The 20,959-nt window shown below is 38.6% G+C and overlaps 1 protein-coding gene across 1 annotated transcript in view; it reads left to right on the forward strand.

The window, feature by feature from the left end:
* The window catches only part of SLC44A1 (solute carrier family 44 member 1), a 24,545-nt gene extending 4,275 nt beyond the window's left edge, over positions 1-20,270 (forward strand). Inside the window, exons 2-10 of the mRNA XM_015820429.1 lie at positions 4,616-4,755; positions 5,847-6,033; positions 7,189-7,354; positions 8,474-8,630; positions 10,633-10,716; positions 11,956-12,093; positions 16,722-16,958; positions 18,025-18,105; positions 20,194-20,270. Coding sequence (XP_015675915.1) covers positions 4,616-4,755; positions 5,847-6,033; positions 7,189-7,354; positions 8,474-8,630; positions 10,633-10,716; positions 11,956-12,093; positions 16,722-16,958; positions 18,025-18,105; positions 20,194-20,217 — 1,214 coding nt within the window. The 3' untranslated portion in view covers positions 20,218-20,270. The remainder of the gene's footprint in view (positions 1-4,615; positions 4,756-5,846; positions 6,034-7,188; positions 7,355-8,473; positions 8,631-10,632; positions 10,717-11,955; positions 12,094-16,721; positions 16,959-18,024; positions 18,106-20,193) is intronic.
* Positions 20,271-20,959: the final 689 nt, after the last annotated feature.

The following is a 20,959-nucleotide window of genomic DNA, read 5'->3' on the forward strand; positions in this document are numbered from 1 at the left end:
GAGTCAAACTCCTCCCATACAACCGTCTCAAGACCTGCTTCCGTCTCCTCCCCCTGGGCCAACCAGTCAGAGTCCAAGCCTTCCCGGATCCGCGCGACTTTGTCATGCAGATATTGCGCAAAGTCCTCGGCCCTCCCCTCCAGGGGATCCCCCCCTCCCCTCAATTGGAGGAGAGAGCGGGTCACCCTGAAGAGGGCGGTCGGGCGGTTATCTGATGACGCGATGAGCGTCCTAGCTTGCCACTAAAAAAGTAGTTGTGTATGAACCTTAGATGAATAAAGTTTTGCTGTTGCTGGGATGTACTGTGCTGCTTTCATGAAGAAAAAAAAATTGAATTGCAGCCACTGTTTTCTAGCATTTTGTATCACATAATGTTAGTGTGTCTTGCATTTGGTGTAGCTATGAAAAACCATGCACAAATATTTAAAGGATTTCACTTGTTTTGATATTCTGGTTATTTATCCTGCAGGTGTATAGTTAATATCAAATTAATATCTGTTAAGTTTTAAATGAAGCAAGAAAAGTCCTTCCAGATCAGATCAAAAGTTCATTTAGTTTGGGAACTTGGTTCCACTTGTGCCAGCCAGATATTTTCCAAAGTCCCATAGCACACTGCTTTATCCATTTTATTGCTAGAATTTTCTTAGTATAAGCCCTGAAATTTATCTCAGAATCTACGAGAAAACAAGCAAAAATATCTTAAATCAGCATTGTCTTCTATCTGCTGCTTTACAATTTGGCTAGAAGAAAAATAATGGTTGACTTATTTTCAGTGTTTCAGTGTTCACATATGTTATGCCTCCTTGATTAAGGTATTATCTTTTTTGGATATCTAGTTCAGCCTAGTTAGTGACAAATGATTTCCTGTAATGGATGAAAATTGAGGGTAGTTATGGTGGGCAGGCAGTTTGCTCTAACAAGCAAGAATAATGCAAAGGATTACATGTTGTTTTATCCACCATTTTAAAGATGGTACAGTATATATCTAGCTCTCCAGAGTATTTACCCAGAATTAAAGAAATTAGAAGATATGGATTGCAAATCATAGACTGACTACCACCTGCTTTAACAATAGTTAAGCATTATTTGAATTCTAAAGCTACTAGTAGGAAAGTTTGATGCCTAATTTAAGATTTCAGTAATGGATTTGTCTCTCTTTCCAGTCCTTTTTGAGGAAAGATTGATTAGCTCTAATTGCCATTGTTGTCAACATGGTGTTTAATGGTTCTTTATGATTGAAAAATGACTTGCATTCTGTTCTGGGAAATCATCTGTCTAAGTTGTTTGTGTACATCTAATTAAGATTATCTCAGAGATAGGAAGCCTTTCAGGTTGATGAGCACATTTGGGGTTTTGAAAGTATGTTGGGAGTGCTCGCACACAAGGCTGTCGTGGGGGAAGCTTGTGTAATTAAAAAAAAATCATTGCTGTGGTGGAAATGGCAAGTCACAAAACATCAATATCAATTTGGTTAATCATCAAAGTTTACATAAAGATTTATTAAGCAGAATGAGGTTATTGCCAATTATTAGAAATCAGATGAAAATATTACAGTAGTGGCAATGCTTACCCTGCAGAAAGCAATATTTATATTGCAGAATGATTTCACATTGATGAATTCAGGGAGTTACACTTCATGGAGTATATAAAAGTTCAAAAGTGAGGAAAAGTATAAGGCATAGTGATAAAAGCTGCAAAATTAGAAACATTTAAAAGTTATGTAGATTTTTCCATACTCTAATTGACACTCTTTTTGCATGTGCAAAATGGTTGACTTATTTTCAGTGTTTCAGTGTTCACATATGTTATGCCTCCTTGATTAAGGTATTATCTTTTTTGGATATCTAGTTCAGCCTAGTTAGTGACAAATGATTTCCTGTAATGGATGAAAATTGAGGGTAGTTATGGTGGGCAGGCAGTTTGCTCTAACAAGCAAGAATAATGCAAAAGAGGTCTAATGAAATAAAAGGTAGTATTTCTAATATTTTTTTTAAAAAAATATTCTAATTTGAAATAATAAAAGACAGGAGATTAGCAATCTGTGGTAGTGGTGATGATGGTGATGATGATATTTTATCCCAACTTTTATATGCTATATATCAGGGCTTTTCAACCAGTGGTACGGGTACCACCTATGGTACATTGGCACCTGGCAGGTGGTACGCGACCATCCTAGAAAAGTGCTAGTGGGGGAGGGGAATAAGCTGAACCAGTGCCAGCACCGCACAAGCCTGAGCAAGAGATGGCTGGAGCTGCAGGGCTGTCAGGGCTCAGCGGAAGCGCCAGGATCAACACCAGGCTCCAGCTGTAGCTCGGCGCTGACCTGGTGCTTCTGCTGAGCCCTGAAGAAACACCAATCAGCTGGAAAGCAGCACTGATCCTGGCGCTTCCGCTGAGCCCAGAAGAAGCGCCGATCAGCTGGAATGTTGCAGCATCTCCAGGGTCTTGTGATTTACATTCAGATGCTTGGCAACTGATTCATATTTATGACCGTCAGTGTCCCAAGGTCATGTGAAGTGACCAAAACTTGCTGCAACCACCCAGCAGACGGGGGGAATAAAAACCAAACACCCCCCACCCCACCCCCGCTGCCAATCCTCAACAGAAATGCTCACAACAATGAAAACCTCGGACAGGAGGAAGAGCACGGCCGGGCGGGCAGGCAGGTGTCTTGCTCAGCTGTGCCTTGGGGGGCACTTTTTTCAGTGCCATTGTAACTTCGAACAGTCACTAAGCGAACTGTTGTAAGTCGAGGACTACCTGTACTTTATCACTTTTTCCCTTTTTTGGGGGGGTCATCAAGTTTTTGACACCTTGCTAGGCAACTGGTGGTACTCGGATGTTGCCATATCCTAAAAGTGGTACAATGGGTGAAAAGGTTGAAAAGCCCTGCTATATATAACTCAAGGGGCAAACTTACCTAATACTCCTGCCTATTTCCCCCACAACAACTATCCTGTGATGTGGGTTGGGCTGAGAGAGCCTGACTGGCCCAAGATCACCCAAATGGCTTTGTGCCTAAGGTAAGCCTAGAATTCAGAGTCTCCTGGTTTCTAGACCAGAACCTTAACAAATACACCAAGCTGGCTCTCTGATACTCAGTTGTGACACAAGAAAAAAAGTGTTTATACAATTTTTGAATTTTTTTCAGCATATAGAATATACTCAAAGCAGCTTTTATAAAAAAAAATCTTTAAAAATAATAGCAAAAATTGGTTTTTTAAATTTTTTAATGCTTCTGTGTTCTTTAAGATGTAAAGTTATTGCTTCAACCAAAATTGTATATTCCAAAGAGAATGGAATAGTTCAATTAATGGCAAAATATGGATTTGTTGGATGATGGAAAAATAAAATGGGTACTTTTTTTTGGTCACAGTTGAAAATCTCAGTTCTAGCCAGTGAAACAGGTGGAACCAAGGCCAAATCAGCATAGTCTATTGATTATTTTATCTGTTACTGCTTCATAAAACCATGTCTTCTTGTCCAATTCAGAGCAAACCCGCCCATATACAGAGACCAGGATCTGAACTTTGATTTCACGCTCAGCAAGTAGAGGCAGCAACAAACAGAGTGTTTGTGCAGTCACAAGCACATCTCCGCAAAACTCCAAATGCACATAAGCTTGCCTGCAAATAAATGGAAAAATATGAGTTGATTTCAGAGCGTGGTCAGATTTCAGAGTTTCTGGAAGCAAAAAGCACATGAAATCCAAATAAAAACAGTTGTTCCCAAATATTTATTGCCAGATAGCAGTGGCTTTTATGTAGAACAGTGGTGGCGAACCTATGGCATGGGTGCCAGAGGCGGCACTCAGAGCCCTTTCTGTGGGCACGTGGCCGTCGCCCCAGTCCTAGGCCTTCAGCTGGGTTTTATAAAACCTTTTCACCACCGTGTGCAAAAAAAAAAAGGTTCAATCAATCAGTCAATTTCAACCTCTGGGGGAAAAAAAAGATCTTGCAAAGTTGGAATTCATTGATTGAACTTTTTAGTCCCACCCAGTCTGCCGTTACCACCGCAGCCACGTCCACCCAATGGGCCACACCCACCCAGCACCTGACGATGCATAAATGGGTTTTGGGTTGCAGTTTGGGCACTCGGTCTCTAAAAGGTTCGCCATCACTGATGTAGAACGTCTTCTGGGTGAAAGGATGGGAAGCAGGTAGAACATCTTTGGTCTGGTCAGCACATAGGGACTGGACAATTACCCTGGATCAGGTTCTTCATCATCGGACTCTAAGAGCAACTACTCTGAATGATTGCAGAGTCAGTGTCGGGTGCTTCATTATTCATTCCCGAGGAGACACTCACCTGGTACCTCCAAAGCAGGCTGCTCAGTATCAGAATCTGTCAATCAAGCTGACTGTGATATTCCTGGCAGAGAAAACTTTAATCTCTTCTAATTATGGAACATAAATAAAGCCAAACCCTTTTTAATTAGTTGTCTTTGGAGAAATCAAAGTACCACTCCGTTCCCATATTTATTGTTAACCCTAGCTGTATCTCAATATGGCCTGGTGTAGTAGAAAATGAAACTGTACAAATTATTTGCATACATATTTTTTTTTCCTTTTCTGAAATTGATGTGCACTACATTTTTCCCTTTGTGTATACACAGGTGGCACAGGGGTATTGTGGTGGCTGTATGTTAAAATGTGGAAGTCTCCCATTGACACACTTACTGTTGAACAGCTTCAAATAGCCAAAGACAATCGTCAGGCCCTCCTGATTTATGCCATTGCAGCTACCATCTTCACAGTGAGTATTTGATGGCCGTCAAATTAGGTCATGTGAAAAAGGCCTGTGTAAGGGAGGGTAAAATGTATATGTGTGCCTTCAGTTCAGTCTTGGCTCCTGGTGACTGCCTGAACAAGTCCCTGCAGTTTTCTTGGCAAGCTTTTTGGAACTGGTTTGCCCATACCTGCTTTTCTAGGGCTGAGAGAAAGTGACTAGCCCAAAGTCACCCTGGCTGGCTTAGATGCCTAAGGTACGACTAGAACAGTGGTTCTCAACCTGTGGGTCGGGACCCCATTTGGGGTCGATCGACCATTTCATGGGGGTCGCCAAGCAAGGCTGTCCGCCATTTTTTTTGTCCGCCATTTTTTTTGTCCGCCTTTTTCCCCCCTTTTCCAGTGGGTGCCTTACCTCCCTTGGGCTGGGCCAGCTGGTGGTCGGCCTGCTCCGTCTCTGCCGCTTGCCAGCTACGCCTCGGCTGGTGCAGGGGGCGGAACCACGCATGTGCGGTGCTCCCGGGCAGGGAAAGTCCTCGACTTACGACCGGTTGGGTAGTCCTCGACTTACAACCGGCATAGTCCTCGACTTACGACCGGTTTAGTCCTCGACTTACGACCGGTTTAGTCCTCGACTTATGACCGGTTTAGTCCTTGACTTACGACCGGTTGGGGTCGCGGCATTAAAAAGGTTGAGAACCACTGGACTAGAAGTCACTGTCTCCTGGCTTCTACCCTAATGGCTTAATCACTACACCAAACTGGCTCTCTTATCAGGGAAAGTGGGTAATCAAGTATACACCTTTGGGGTTGATTTATTATAAATAAGTACAAAAAAAGAACTGCAAAAGAAAGCATTCTGATAGATGGATGTGCAGCTTACTGTTCATATATAATCAAGAAATAATATTTCCTTACACTAATATAAAAAAATGCTTTGAGACCAACTGTTATTAGTAGGTGGCTACTGGAATTAAGTTTACTGCATATTATTTTGTGTTGACATTTTTAATTGTGTAATTAAATTAAAATTTTGGAGTTCTGAGTAGGAGATATTTTACCTTATTTCAATAGAGACATTTGCCTAAAGTTTATTATGGAATCTCTTTCCTTTTTCAGGTTATCTTACTATTAATAATGTTATTTATGCGCAAAAGAGTAGCTCTCACCATTGCCTTGTTCCACGTGGCTGGCAAGGTTTTCATTCACCTGCCACTGCTTGTCTTCCAGCCATTTTGGACTTTTTTTGCCCTCATCCTCTTCTGGATATATTGGATTATGATCTTGCTGTTCCTAGGTATCACTGGTATGTGCTGTGAAGTTTAAGACTTTTTGTTTATTTCTTTGTTTGCAATTCCAGAAAAATATTTTGTTCTTATCTTTATATTGGGTCAAATTAAATCTAAGAGCCTCCTTTGAAATACATGACATGTTTTGTTTCAATTACCTCACCACTGATTGACCAGTGATTGCACAGTATACGTACAGATGCAATCAAAAGTATTAGCACCTTTCCATTTTTTTCCGTAGAGAATTCCAATTTGCCATGTGATAGGTTGAACCTGACACCAGAAGGCTCAAACACATATCATCACTCAGTCTTACTAGGACTGAGTTTGAGATTTTCCTCCCCATCCAAATCATTATAGATGGCCCTGACTTAGGAGCATAATTGAGACTGGAATTGCAGTCATAAGTCGTTGTAGTCATAAGTCAAGGCATCACATGATTGGATCCTAGTTTTTGGTATTTTTTGCATCAGTCATTAAGCAACTACTGTGGTCACTAAGCAAATCCATTTTCCCCAATGGGCGTTTTTTTTGTCGTAAACCAGAAGTAAACACTGAAAACCCACAAAAAAGGTCACAAATCACAGTCATGTGACCATAGGATGCTGCAAATGACCATGAAGGTGAGCCAGTTGCCAAGCATTCAAATGACAACACATGAACATGGGGTGGGTGTGGAGATGTAGCTGCTGTAATGTTGAAAGTGCTTTGTAAACAGCCCTAGGGAGGTCCATAGTAACTTTGAATGGCTATTAAGTGTCCGGTTGTATATCAAGGACTAACTATGGAGTCTTCAGACATTGGGACTTGAGTGCAACAGCATTGCTTGGCCAAACCAGGAACCAAATGGTAAGAGAGAGCCATAAAGTCCTGGATGCCCTATTAGTGGAATTTTTCAAGAAAATATTGGATAGTCGTTGTTTAGGGTGATATGAGGATTTCTGCACTAGGCAATAGTTTGGATTAGAAGATTCCCATGTTCCTTCCACCTAACTTTTATATTTTATTTGTACTATTTTTACTAAAATATTTTGCCAAAGGCAGCTTCTATATTATTATTTTATTAAATCCCCAAAACAAGCGTAATTGTGACTCTTGTATGCAGATATTAAAAGGGCAGCTTTCTCATAGAATTAATGTTTTAAAGCCTTCCTGCCTTCCTTTCCTTCCAGGTAGTCCTGTTCAAAATGAGCAGGGCCTTGTAGAGTTCCGAGTTACAGGCCCACTGAAGTACATGTGGTGGTACCACGTTGTGGGTTTAGTTTGGATCAGTGAATTTATTCTTGCCTGTCAGCAGATGACTGTAGCAGGAGCTGTTGTGACATATTATTTTACAAGGTGAGTGAGGTCTGGGCAATCAAATCATGAGCGATCCAACTTCCAAAAGTTGATCCAATTGAATCATGAATGATCCAACTTCCTAAAGTGATCCAAATGTCAAAAGTAACTTTATTAACTGAAATCTTCTAATCAGTAGTAGAATCTGTCAGTGATTCAGAAGCTCCATTCTTTGTGAGGTTTAGATTATTTGTAGTTTATTTCCTGCCTGGATAAGAAACCAATTGAAATAGTCTCTACTGTGCAGAATAATGGATTTCTGAACTTGAGGTACTGATGGCAGTCTTGACAACTGTCAAATGTCTGTTTACCCTATGCAATGGAGAGAAGTGGAGCCCTTGATATGAATGCTCTTCTGATCCTCACCTAAACTGAGAGCAATTAAGTCAGGGGTGTCAAACTGCTGGCCCGTGGGCCAGATGCATCATAGCGAAACCACGCCCACCCCATTGCCGGCAATGGCAAAAAAGTCACGATATGTCGTGATACATCACATGATATTGCAAGTTTGACACCCCTGAATTAAGTTAACAGAAAGGTGACTAGATCTCAGAGATGCAAGCTCAGTGTGAACTTTCATCCAGTCAAGTATGATGGAAGCTCAGCCTCCAAATTTTTTTACTTCTCTTTGGAGCTATTTTTTTAAAAATCTGACCTAGAAAAAGATGTATGAAATTCTTGCTTGTAAGTCAGTTCAAATATAAAAACATATACTGTATATTTTTCAAAAATTGATGCATTTATTTGTAATCAGTGCAGCTTTTCTGTCTTCTTTGCTAAAGTGATCATTGCTTCTGTTTCTCAAATCAAATCCCTTTCAGTACTTTGTTGCCAAACATTTTCAGTCATTTTGCTGGCCCAAGCCACTGCCTATTTTTAAGCAGTGATCAGGACCACTCAATTTCACCACCACTGTACTTAGGTGATATAATTGGTTTTCTTAATACTTTATTTTTCATTTTTTTTGTAAGAAAGGGATTAGTACAACATCACTCCACCCCTGACAAAAGCAACATTTACAGATTTGGGGCCCTACAGAATTTAGACTTGGAGCTCTTCACATTGCCTATAAATGCAGTACACTCTCACACTTTCTAATTTTTATATTTTTCCCCACAGAGAAAAACGGAATTTGCCATTCACGCCAATTCTGGCATCTGTCAATCGCTTGATCTGTTACCACCTTGGAACTGTGGCTAAAGGTTCTTTCATTATTACCTTAGTGAAGATTCCAAGAATGATTCTCATGTATATTCATTCCCAAGTCAAAGGAAAAGTAAGGGGAAACTAAGTTTGCTATATAATCAAAAATTATTAAAACTAACAGGAAAAAAGTATGAAAAATGCTGTGGTAGATCAGAACAGAGACCCATGTAATCAGTTCAGTTCATGTGCTATGAAGTGGGAATGGGATATGGACCAGTCGTACCTCCCATATGTGTAAAATAAGTCCTATCAGATAAAGAAAAGCATAAGCAGCTTTTTGGAGACAGTGCATTTGCAGATGACACCAAGCTGGCAAGAATAGTCAACACTCCAGAAGATAAGCTTAAGATACAGAAGGATCTTGACAGACTTGAACATTGGGTCCTAGCTAACAAAATGAAATTCAACGGTGAAAAAATGAGGTTCTACATTTAGGCAAGAAAAACCAAATTCACAGGTATAGTATAGGTGGTACCTGGCTCAATATGGTAGTAGTAACTGTGAGAGGATTCTTGGAGTCCTTGTGAGCAACCACTTACTAGTAAATGTGAGCCAGCAGGATTCTGCAGCTACCAAAAAAGCCAATGCATTAAAAGAGGGATAGACTCAAGATCACATGAAGCGTTAATACCACTTTATAATGCCTTAGTAAGACATACTTGGAATACTGCATTCAGTTTTGGTCATCACGATATAAAAAAGATGTTGAGATTCTAGAAAGAGCGGAGAGAAGAGCAACAAAGATGATCAGAGGACTGTAGGCTAAAACATGAAGAATGGTTGCAGGAATTGGGTATGTCTAGTTTAATAAAAAGAAGGACTAGGGGTAATATGACAGTAGGGTTCCAATATCTAAAGGCTGCCACAAAGAAGAGAGAGTCAATCTATTTTCCAAAGCACCTGAAGGCAGGACAAGAAGTAACGGATTGAAACTAATCAAGGAGAGAAGCAGCCTAGAACGAAGGAGAAATTTCCTGACAGAACAATTAATCAGTGGAATGACTTGCCTCCGGGGTGCTCCAATACTGGAGGTTTTTAAGAAGAGATTGGACAATCATTTGTCTGAAATGGTATAGGGTTTCCTGCCTGAGCAAGGAGTTGGACTAGAAGACCTCCAAGGTCCCTTCCAACTCTTATTACGTTATTTTGGCCACCTTATGCTACCTTATTCTCCTGCCACTCCTCACTGACCTTTGTCACTTTCTTCCTCCCACCATTGACAAAGCCTTCTCCATCTTCTTTCTTCCCCTTCACAAGGCCTTCCTGAAGCCTTGCACAGCTTCAGAATGAAGGCCTTGTGTAGGCAGCAGCTGCTCTGTGACGGGCCAGGCCAGGCACATCTTAATAGTAGCAGGAAGGGGAAGATGGGAATGGGTCAGCTGGGATAGTAGAGGTAGGGTGGTCAAAAGGGCAGAAATGCTGGGAGACGGGTGGGGAAGATGAAGCAGGGGTGAGCCCAGTAGAGCAGGATTGGCATTAGGTCCAGGCCTAACGACAGCAATCAGGACTACTGACACTGCCATTGTAAGTGATGGAATCATGTGATATTTTTTATTAACAATTACGTTGCTAACAATGGAAATTCCGGTCCTAATTAGGGTCACTAAGTGAAGACTATCTGTTCAGCAATTCTGTTTATAAATTGTGAAAGATGTTTGGATATTACCAACTTCTGAACAGTATACGAGGTAGATTCTTATGACCTAATCTGATGTTAAGCTATAGCCATTTCATGGTTAGCAGCCATAACTTAGATCATCATTGCAATAATGGAAATGGTCGTGTGCCAGCAGTCCCCACTGCAACCAAGTTCACCCAGAGATTTCTCCCTATAAGTATATAAACAGATCAAGTTGAATGGAACCAAAAAGCAGGTGTCTTGCATATTTGATTTGGCTTTATATAACATAGCTATAATTAATAATTATTAACATTAGGCTTTGTTTACAAGAAAGTATTATGTAAACTGAATCCTATATTTCAAACTTTTCATCTAAAAAAGCATTCCGTGCTCTATTACAATGCAACTTCTTTCTTTTTCCTGATCATTGATATTTATATTATTACTGTAGGAAAATGTCTGTGCTCGATGTATTTTAAAAGCCTGCATTTGCTGCCTTTGGTGTGTAGAAAAGTGCCTGACTTACTTAAATCAGGTAAGATCATATTTAAAACAGAGGATGAAATAATTATCCCAGTAACTGTGCACTAAAGGCATAAGTGCCTTTGCTGAAATTAAAATACAAGCGGTTCCTTGGTAGAAAATGACAACAAACATGTTTTAGATGGCGCTGTAATAAAATGTGGTAGCAATAGCACTTAGACTTATATATTGCTTCATAATGCTTTACAGCCCTCTCTGAGCAGTTTACAGAGTCAGCATATTGCCCCCAACAACCTGGGTCCTCATTTACCAACCTTGGAAGGATGAAAGGCTGAGTCAACCTCAAAATTGAATTCCTGGCAGTGAGCAGTGAGTTAGCCTGCAATACTGCATTCTAACCACTGCGTTTGAATGCTGAAAGAAATTTGTGTAGCGATTGAATGGGTTGCAGAATGAACTTGTTACACAAAGAGTAATTTTTTTTTCATATTTAGATATCATTTTAAAAAGCAAAGGATTATAATTATAATCGCATGTCGTTGAAGGATGTCTTGACTGAATTACATCAAACCCTTTTTTTATATCCTTTGATTGCCATAATATAATTTTACACTTTTTGCTCTAACCTTATGGTATTTGCCAGTTTTATCCAAATGTTGGTATAATGAATTAGTTATATAATTTGTTACTTAGATTTATTCAACTCAAATGTCCTGATTTTTTTCCAAAAACTGCATTCTTAAATAGAAAAATAAAGTTCAAAGCAATATGAAAATATTAGACTACATTCTCCTATGCTTTAGTATTTTAAAATTATTAATATCCTTCCCTCCCTTCGTAGTGTACAACTACATCTTTAAAAAAAAATGCTTGCAGAAACTAACCATTTTTATGCAAGAAATTGTTAACCGAAAAAAAATCTTTTTTGATTAATCCCCAAAAGAATTAGTATAGGCATTACATTAATTTATGGTTTATCCAGATATAAACAGGTTTAGCCATATCCCATATCCTTGCTGTCTGCTTTTGTCTCTTGCTGCCACTTGCACAGTACTTCAAATTATGGTTTCTGAAGTGAACTTGTTTACGTTGACATACTTAACGCTAAGTACATTGGAAGTGCATCAGCTTGGCTGTTCATATCTTGATCAGATTCATATAAATCATCTTCATTCTGATAATGACTCAGGGGTGAGAGATATTTGTCAATGTAATGTCGTAAAGATTTTAGACAGAAAGAGTTTAATTTGAGTTACAATTTGACCAATACAACCATGTCTTTCTTGCCCAGAATGCATATACAGCCACAGCTATCAACAGTACCAATTTCTGCACTTCAGCAAAGGATGCCTTTGTGATACTAGTGGAGAATGCTTTGCGAGTGGCTGCTATAAACACAGTGGGAGACTTCATGCTCTTTCTTGGAAAGGTAGGATTGAGTGGGAAAAAAATGTCAACAACCCTCTCCAAGGAGCCTTCTTTATCTGAACCCAAAGCAATATGAATGCTGTCATTTTAAAAACTAAATCATTAAAATTGCCTAGATGCTGAATTTTAAATCTGTACCAAGAATGGTTGGATGATATATGAGGATTCTGGTTCTGATACCTGTTGGTATCCAGTGTGCTGTGCAGAGTAACATTGCTTCTTCAAGCTGTCTTCACATGGAAAAGAGGGGTGCTCGGCCTTGATGCCATCAGCCAAAATTGTTGAGGTGGTTGCTTTGTGGAAATGGTTTCAGCACATGCATTCAGAGAAAACAAAGGCCAGTGAGTTGTCCAGATTGATCTCAGTCAGTGGCTCCAAAGCAGAGTCTGATTCCTGGACAGTGTGAAATCTGGATTGAAATGAAGTACCTTTTGCGTCTTTATAATGGCCTGGTAATTAGTATATACATAATGTTTACTTATCTGTGTTGCATAAAGTGCTGCTGTACCTGCTTCTGCTCTCGGGAGCAGTTAAAACCATCTCTCACAGTGCATTTCAGCAGGATTTTTCTATCAATGTTCTGCAGACCTTGGTGGGGTTCTGTGAGAAGAGAATAATAACCACAAAATTCACTAGAAGAGAGACAATTTTTTATCTAGAACTACTGCCTTTTTTTAAAAAAAAAAAAGTAACAGATTCTATGCTCTGAAAAACCTCTGCACTACATTATCCCATTTATACACCCAAAACATAGCTTCTATTTAAATGAAGCAATATAAACAAATGTATGCAGCTGTTAAAAAGTATATCCACAGCAACAAAGACAGTGGTGGTATTCAAATACCTGAACAACCGGTTCTCTTATTCGATGCAGGCCTGGGCCTCCGAGGCCTAGAACGGAGTTCTGGAAGTGGCATCCACGCACTTCCGGTGGGCCATTCTAGGCCTGGGAGGCTTCCTCCAGGCCTCCGAGGCCTAGACTGGACTTCCGAAAGTGGCATCACACTTCCGGCGGGCTGTTCTAAGCCTGGGAGGCCGCCTCCAGGCCTCCGAGGCCTAGACTGGACTTCTGGAAGACAGCCGGTTCTCTGAATGCAGCAACCAGTGTGAACCGGCTGAATCCCATCACTGAACAAAGACATTCCCCTCCCCAAAGGGGGGGAACACTGTATGGGCAAGATTCAGTTAACTGGTCAAATGAATTCAGCACTTGACAACACTGGTGCCTGTGCTATTCATTGTGGTTTTATATTTTGCATTCGTTTTTAATCAAAGACCTGAAGATGAGTGAATATTCTCATTTCAAATAGGGAGAAGCTGACCAAGGTGTGTGTGGTAATGCTGATGTTACAGGGAGATGTGAAAAGGAGCTGAAATTTGCATATGCGCTTGAATGCTAAAGATTTGGGCCCTTTCCCACCATATTTCTAAAATTCCAGTTGGATTGGTCATGCTCCTAATAATTGTCTCTATATAATTAGAGAACATGATTTGATTGCACATTTACAAAATGTTCCTTTAACTGAAAAGCTTTAAGTACCTGCATGGTCAAATAAATACATCTCAAACCTTCATAAAGTATTGAAGTCATAGTTATGAAGTCGTTTCTGCTCATTATAATTAAGGAATTCATTCATTACACTTCCAAGTGGAGGCTTTGTAATCCCACTAATATACTCGGTAGCGAGATAATCATTAATATACTGCTCACAAAAATAAAGGGAACATTTTACCATGGAACTGAAGGGGTTTGCGCTCCCTTTATTTTTTTGAGCAGTATATATGAAAGTTATATAAGTTGAGGTAATAAATATAATAAGATAAAATATGCCTACCATAATGTGCATTGGGGTATTAATTTAGAATTAGGGCAAAGAAAGGGCAGGGAAGTTACATATTTCAGATGGCTGAAGCCAATGCAGTCCGAGGCGGCATTAACAGAGGGATACAATCAAGATCACATGACATGTTAGTACCACTTTATAATGCCTGAAGTAACACCTTATTTGGAATACTGCATCCAGTTTTAGTCGTCAAAACATAAAAAAGATATTGAGAGTCTAGAAAGAGTGCAGAGAAGAGCAACAAAAATGTTCAGGGGACTGGAGCTAAAACATATGAAGAACAGTTGCAGGAACTGGGTATGTCTAGTTTAATAAAAAGAAGGACTAGGGGTGACATGATAGCAGTATTCCAATATCTAAGGGGCTGCCACAAAGAAGAGAGAGTCAACCTATTTTCCAAAGCACCTGAAGACAGGACAAGAAGCAATGGATGGAAACTAATCAAGGAAAGAACCAACCTAGAACTAAGGAGAAATTTCCTGACAATTAGAACAATTAATCAGTGGAACAACTTCCCTCCAGAAGTTGTGAGTGCTCCAACATTAGAGGTTTTTAAGAAGAGATTGGACAACCATTTGTCTGAAATGTTATAGGGTTTCCTGCTTTTGGACTAGAAGACCTCCAAGGTCCCTTCCAACTCTTGTTATTCTGTTATTCTGCCTACTGGAACTAGCAATATTGATTAGAAATACTGAAACTCTTCTTTAATTCCAGTTAACCACTGTAGCCACTGTAGCAGTATCAAATCAGTGCATCTCTGGTTTTGTTTGCTTAAGCCAATGTTCACATTGCTGTAGGATGCAAAGATCTATTTTTATACGTATTTTTCATAAACAGCATGAGTCACACTTTGAAAATGCATTTGAAAATCCTTTTTTTAAGGCTTGCATTTCTTGGATAGTGAAAAAAATATTGAAACTGATCATATTACTTTTCTAAAACATACAAATATAGAATTAAGTTAACTTTCCATTTTCAAACAATTTGGGAATTGGTCTGGCTCTAGTATCTCCAGAGGATACTTCAGAGAATAGTGCAGTAGTTAACTAAACTCTCTCACACACACATTTTAAATTGTCACAGTGTGTTTTCTTGCTGTTATAGCATTCAAGTCTTCAGGTCAACGTTAGTTGGCCTTTAGTGCTCCTCAATTTCAATTTGAGAGTATTTTATTTTATTTTTTTAAAAATTGCATACTACAATTGTTTGGAAAAAAATATAATGAACCTCTGTACTGCAAATTTTAAGAAAAATAATTGCTTCCCAAGAAAATTGCCATCTGGGGGTGCGTATGATATATAGTTAGCACTAATGACTAGGAAAGAGCCATTATTTTATTACAAGTAGAGTTTGGACTAAATAATTAATACATATAGGAGAACTGAGCCTTTGCAAATGATTTTAGTTTCACCCCCAGTCCTTATCCAATCTGATGCCTTGCTATGTTGGCTAGAAATGCTGGAAGTTATAACCCAATTTATTTGGATACTTCTGTTTAGTAAGACTGAATTAATACATATTTTTAATTCCGTCCCTTAAAACTGATATTGCCCACCATGGATTCTTCTTTGATAGTACAGATACGTTAGTTTCTCTAGCTCAACTGCATCTGAAATATAGCTGAATAATATCTAATATATAATAATTAGGTTGCAAACATTTCATCTCCGGGCTTGGTAATTAGATTACAAACGTTTCTTCTCCATTCGGGGGGGACATCTTCAGTGCGGTTTGAATTGTGTTCGGTTTGTTGAAAAGGACACAAGTTCTATCTAACCAGGACCACAGTTTATAACCCAAGCAAAGTCCAGGGGAGAAAGAGAATTCCTCGAGGCCTGGTTCTCCACCAACCAATCAATGAACAGACACATTGACATCGACCCCGCCTACCAACCATTGAGAGCGAGAGAGCTGCTTCAACTGAAACACCAGAAGCGACATTCCAAATTCAAAGCGCACTGATGTCTCCCCGAACGGAGCCAAAATGTTTGCAACCTAAATTACCAAGCCCGGAGATCAAACCAACAGCCCAGTTACCAACCCAAACTAGTATTCAAATACATCATATATATACATACATACATACGTACGTACGTACATTCATACATACATACATACATACATATATATATACCTGTATGTATGTATGTATGTATGTATATATATGTATATGACAAACTGTCCAGTAAGGCAGAATTAAGAATCAGTACAACTAAATATAGTACTGACATGTTAGTTTCTCTAGCTGAACTATAGCTTACCATAGCTGAATATAACATAACATAACATAACATAACATAACATAACATAACATAACATAACATAACAATATAATGTTATAATATATAATTTTATAATATATTTATTTTATAATATAGTTATTGTATAATATAAATAGAAGACAAACTGTCCAGTAAGGCAGAATTAAGAATCAGTACAATTAAATATTTTACCTTTTGATTATCTTACAAAGAGGTAACATTTGTTCAGCTGTAAAGTTGAAAACACATTACTGTTGAACAATCTCCACTGGTATAATAAAAGTTCCTGATCAAAATAGTAATTAAAAAGTTAGCATAACATGTGCAAAAGAGAGGGAGAATGAATAAATACTTCATTATTAAAGTCCATTGTTATTTTAAAAATCAATTTAGGCAGAGACTTGACAGACTTTAGTAGTTCAGTTGGTCACGTAGAATCTGGAGGTGAGGTGACCTTTGGCAATCAACAGTGTCTTTGTTCTTGCTTTGTTCTTTCTCAACTCTTTGCTTTCTTGTCTCCTTAGGTCTTAATAGTGTGCAGCACAGGCTTGGCAGGGATCATGCTGCTGAATTACCAGCGGGACTACACAGTGTGGGTGCTGCCCCTTATCATTGTCTGCCTATTTGCATTCCTGGTTGCTCACTGTTTCCTGTCTATTTATGAAATGGTAGTGGATGTCCTTTTCTTGTGCTTTGCCATTGACACCAAGTATAATGATGGCAGCCCTGGAAAAGAATTCTACATGGATAAGGTCCTGATGGTAAGGTCCTTCTATATTACTGCACCCTCCGAAGTAGGAGGAATCATTAACGGCAAAAAATACTAGCACAGTGGTTGCACAATGTTGTTTTCCTTAGCAGCCCTGTTTTGAAATGTTTGCTAGTTTATTTGATGTACCTATTTGTTTTCATCCCGCACCATGTTAAAAGTTATTTGACAAGCTTCCAAAGATTTTTTTTTTTGATCTTTGTGATTGAATGAAAATAGCTTACATTCGCCCAGATATATCTTTTCCATGCTGCAGCTGCCTGCACTGCTGAATAAGATAACCAGTCTTCCAATTCATTTTTAAAATGTAAACTAAGAAATGCTGTAGGCTCTTCAACCTCAGCTAGAATTTTGGAGAAACCTATGGCTTTTCACTGGTTCTCTTTTGTGATATACATTACAAACTACTTGAGTTTTCAGACCACATAGAATCAGTGAAACATACATAGTGCACCTCCTCCTGTTTTCTTCTCAGAACAATGCTATGAGGTAGGTTGGGCTTGGAAGAGAGTGAAGTAGGATCTGATGCTACCGTACTTAACCACTACCGCACACTTCTCTCATTAAATATGTAATAAATAAAATAAATGTTAAAAAGTGGAAAGCATTAGGGAAAGTGCATCAGTTATAGGATTTGTTAAGAACATTAAGCCATAATTTGGCATTTCAAATGGCTTAACCTTTAACATGCGATCATTTACAAGGGTTCTTTTGGATAAATGTCAAGGATCCACTGACATTACTACTACACAGCAGCCAAAGGGAAGAGAGCGTCCAATAAGTGCATTAGCAGCCATTTGCCCAGACGACAAAGCTAACACTGGGAGGGAATTGAAGAGTGGAAAGTTTTAAGGGAGCAACAGCACAGTTTCCCAAGCAGCAGAGAATTTATTTTTTTTTTGTCCTGTCTGGGAGCTGGTGACTTACAAGTTTGGGGATGGTATAATGCAATTATCATAAGTGCCAGCTCTTCTTTAAAACCATGATAGAAAAGCATTTAGTATTTTAGGTTCCAGAAAATAATGCAGTGAATTTTCTCTGCGTTATTTATTTTTTAGGAATTTGTGGAGAACAGCAGGAAAGCATTGAAAGAAGCTGGCCGGGGGAGTGGACCTGAAGGCAAGGAGCTCAAACCAATGGTAGGTCCAAGAGAAGAAATCGCTGCTCTTTTCCAAGAATTTCATTTGTACTTCCTGTCCCTTTCTATTTTCACTGACTGTGCTTCCTCAGAAGAAGTGTTTGTCATTTGTGTCACTCAGAATGTTCTGCTTTTTCTGTTTGTGAGCTTGCCTATTACCTGGATGGCAGAGTTTTTGTCACAGCTGAGAACACCTCCCATAAAAGTAAGCTGAAAGGAACTGTATCTTTATTCTTCTCCTGTGTTTATGTCACCAAGGCTACTAGTAGTATTCACAGTATTCTAAGGGCTAAAAACGGGGAAAGTGCTTATTTTAACTATGGCAATAGAACTTAGACTTATACTGCTTCATAGTGCTTTACAGCCCTCTCTAAGTGGTTTACAGAGTCAGCTTATTGCCCCCAACAATCTGGGTCCTTGTTTTACCAACCTCGGAAGGATGGAAGGCTGAGTCAACTTTGAGCCCTTTAGGATCGAACTCCTGGCAGTGAGCAGTGAACTAGCCTGCAATACTGCATTCTAACTACTGTGCCACCAAGGCTCTTGAAATATCAGACCTACAATTAAAGTGCCTAGGTATTCTACCTCTGATATCTCTTCCACTGCTCTGTCCTGGGTTGCTAATGGAATTCTGCAAGAGCCTGCAGTCACGTCCAGGTCACATGACCCCCTCAAGATGGCAAACATTCACCAGATCTGTGATTTCCACTTGGCTGCAACTGATCCTATGATATGTTTGGTGGGAAAGCTCAGAGGTGAAAGAAAATGGTCCTATCTTAATTCACTGTTGTATTTTATTTCTGTTTGTATCAACAATCAGATTTATAGGTGTCTTTGAAGGGATGTTCTGCTTTGATGAAAGCTTGAACAAACTCTATTGTCAAAGTAATAATAATAATAATAATAATAATAATAATAATAATAATAATAATAATAATAATAATAATAATTTAATTTGTACCCCGCCCTTCTCCTCATAGGACTCAGGGCGGCTAACAGCCTCTTAAAAACCACAATACAATACAATAAATTGTAAATTGTATCACAGCTTTGTAAATTGTATCACAGCTTTGCCTCACTGCGGCAGTGGAGAGCATCTCTTTGAAACAAATAAAAGCAGTCTTAGCTAGACTTAATACTGTAAGCAATTCATTTAGGCTTCATTTTAAGTTACTATTTTCCCCTACCAGTAAGGAAATGGATACGGTAAAAAACTCCTTTCAACCTGCTAAAAATATCATTTTTCCTAGTTTTGCTTCTTATCCCCTCCCCATCTCCTTTCTTTACTATTGTTCTTCTATGCTTTATGACTAATGTATAAATATAAAGCCTTGGCTTCCTTGGTTTGAAACACTTCCTTGCTTATAAGTGAGTACCAATAACTCAAAGACAAGAGCAAGTTCACATTATCACTGTAATTTGTAGTCAGATTGAAATTAAAACATATGGGTACTTGCTTTTCTCTCTCCCTGAATCAGCACTCTGCTTTGGAGCCATTGAATTGGGTCAGAAAGTTTTCCTCTTTGCTCTTTTCCACTAACTGACTCACATGCACATTTACAATTAAAATGTCCAATCCGAGACAGCAGGACTTACAACCAGTTCTCTGCATCCAAGAGAGAGCCTCAGAGGCTGAACAGTAATTTGTTGGGATGTTTTAATCCTGTACTATTGGCATTAGGTTTGGTGGCCCAAATGGCCCCTTCTGGGATGAGAACTATGAAGGCCATCCTAAGCTCCTTGGGAGAAATGCAATGAAATAAAAATTATAGTAAGCAGCTACGGTCCATAAATATATATGTATGTATAAACATTGTCTATGTTTTCAAATTGAACTTTAAACATTTGCGCCCAAGAAACAGATTCTTCTTTTTCTCTGTGTACCACTGCTACGATTCATGTGTGTTTGTTTTGAAAATCTCCCATTTCCCACATTTTTTTCACCAAAGAAATGCAGTACTATGACTATTCAAAACTTAAATGCAGTTATAATTTTAAAATTAGTATGGTTTCTTAATTGCGCTTCTTGAACTAGAAATGTAATGTTTAATTTTTAATTATTTTTTTTAATTTATAACTTCTTTTCCAGGTCTCTGGAGCAAACTCATCTTGAAGTTGGTCAGCCGATATGGAAACCATTGACATTCCAAAACAATATCTATTTCTCTCTTTCTCTTTCTCTAGCTCTCTCTCTATATATATATCTATATTATTTAAAAAGCAGCCAAAATCAGAGAAAAGGAACAGGGATTTAATACTTTTTTAATGATTATTTTTGTGAAACATGTACTCTTTTCATACGGGTGGCTTTTACAAGCAACTTTTATCATTGTTCCATTTAAAAAAATATATATCATTGTGATTCATGGTGATGTTATGATTGTAAACCGATAGAGATTTCAAAATTTGGAGGAGAATTCCACAATATTGAAAAATAATAATGCAAGATTTTCAGATTTGGAATAATATACATAGGTCAAATAATTTCCCCACATTTTTATTTTTAATTAACATAACACTTTAGAATTCAGTGAGTAGTAATGACTGTTCTGGGAGGAAGAATCCTTTGTTAGATTTTTTTTTTTTATTAATTAGACTCAGAATGATTAATACCTTAATCATGTTGGATTTTATTGCTTCTTTGCAATGGAATAAAACAGGATCAAGTAAGTTTAGCATATTCAGATTTTTTTTGTATTATATAATTTAAGACTTTTTTTAAAAAAAAAAAACCAATCCAACTCCTCAGGTATTAAGATATTGAGACAGCCCCTGAATCTGTGAAGGACAAACTAAAGATGTATGAGGAAGAATGAGTTTAATATGCAACTTCCGTCCTGTGTTATCTTATTTTT

The sequence above is a fragment of the Protobothrops mucrosquamatus genome, unplaced genomic scaffold (assembly GCF_001527695.2).
Source record: "Protobothrops mucrosquamatus isolate PMUCROS unplaced genomic scaffold, P.Mucros_1.0 scaffold1129, whole genome shotgun sequence".
Taxonomy (NCBI): domain Eukaryota; kingdom Metazoa; phylum Chordata; class Lepidosauria; order Squamata; family Viperidae; genus Protobothrops; species Protobothrops mucrosquamatus.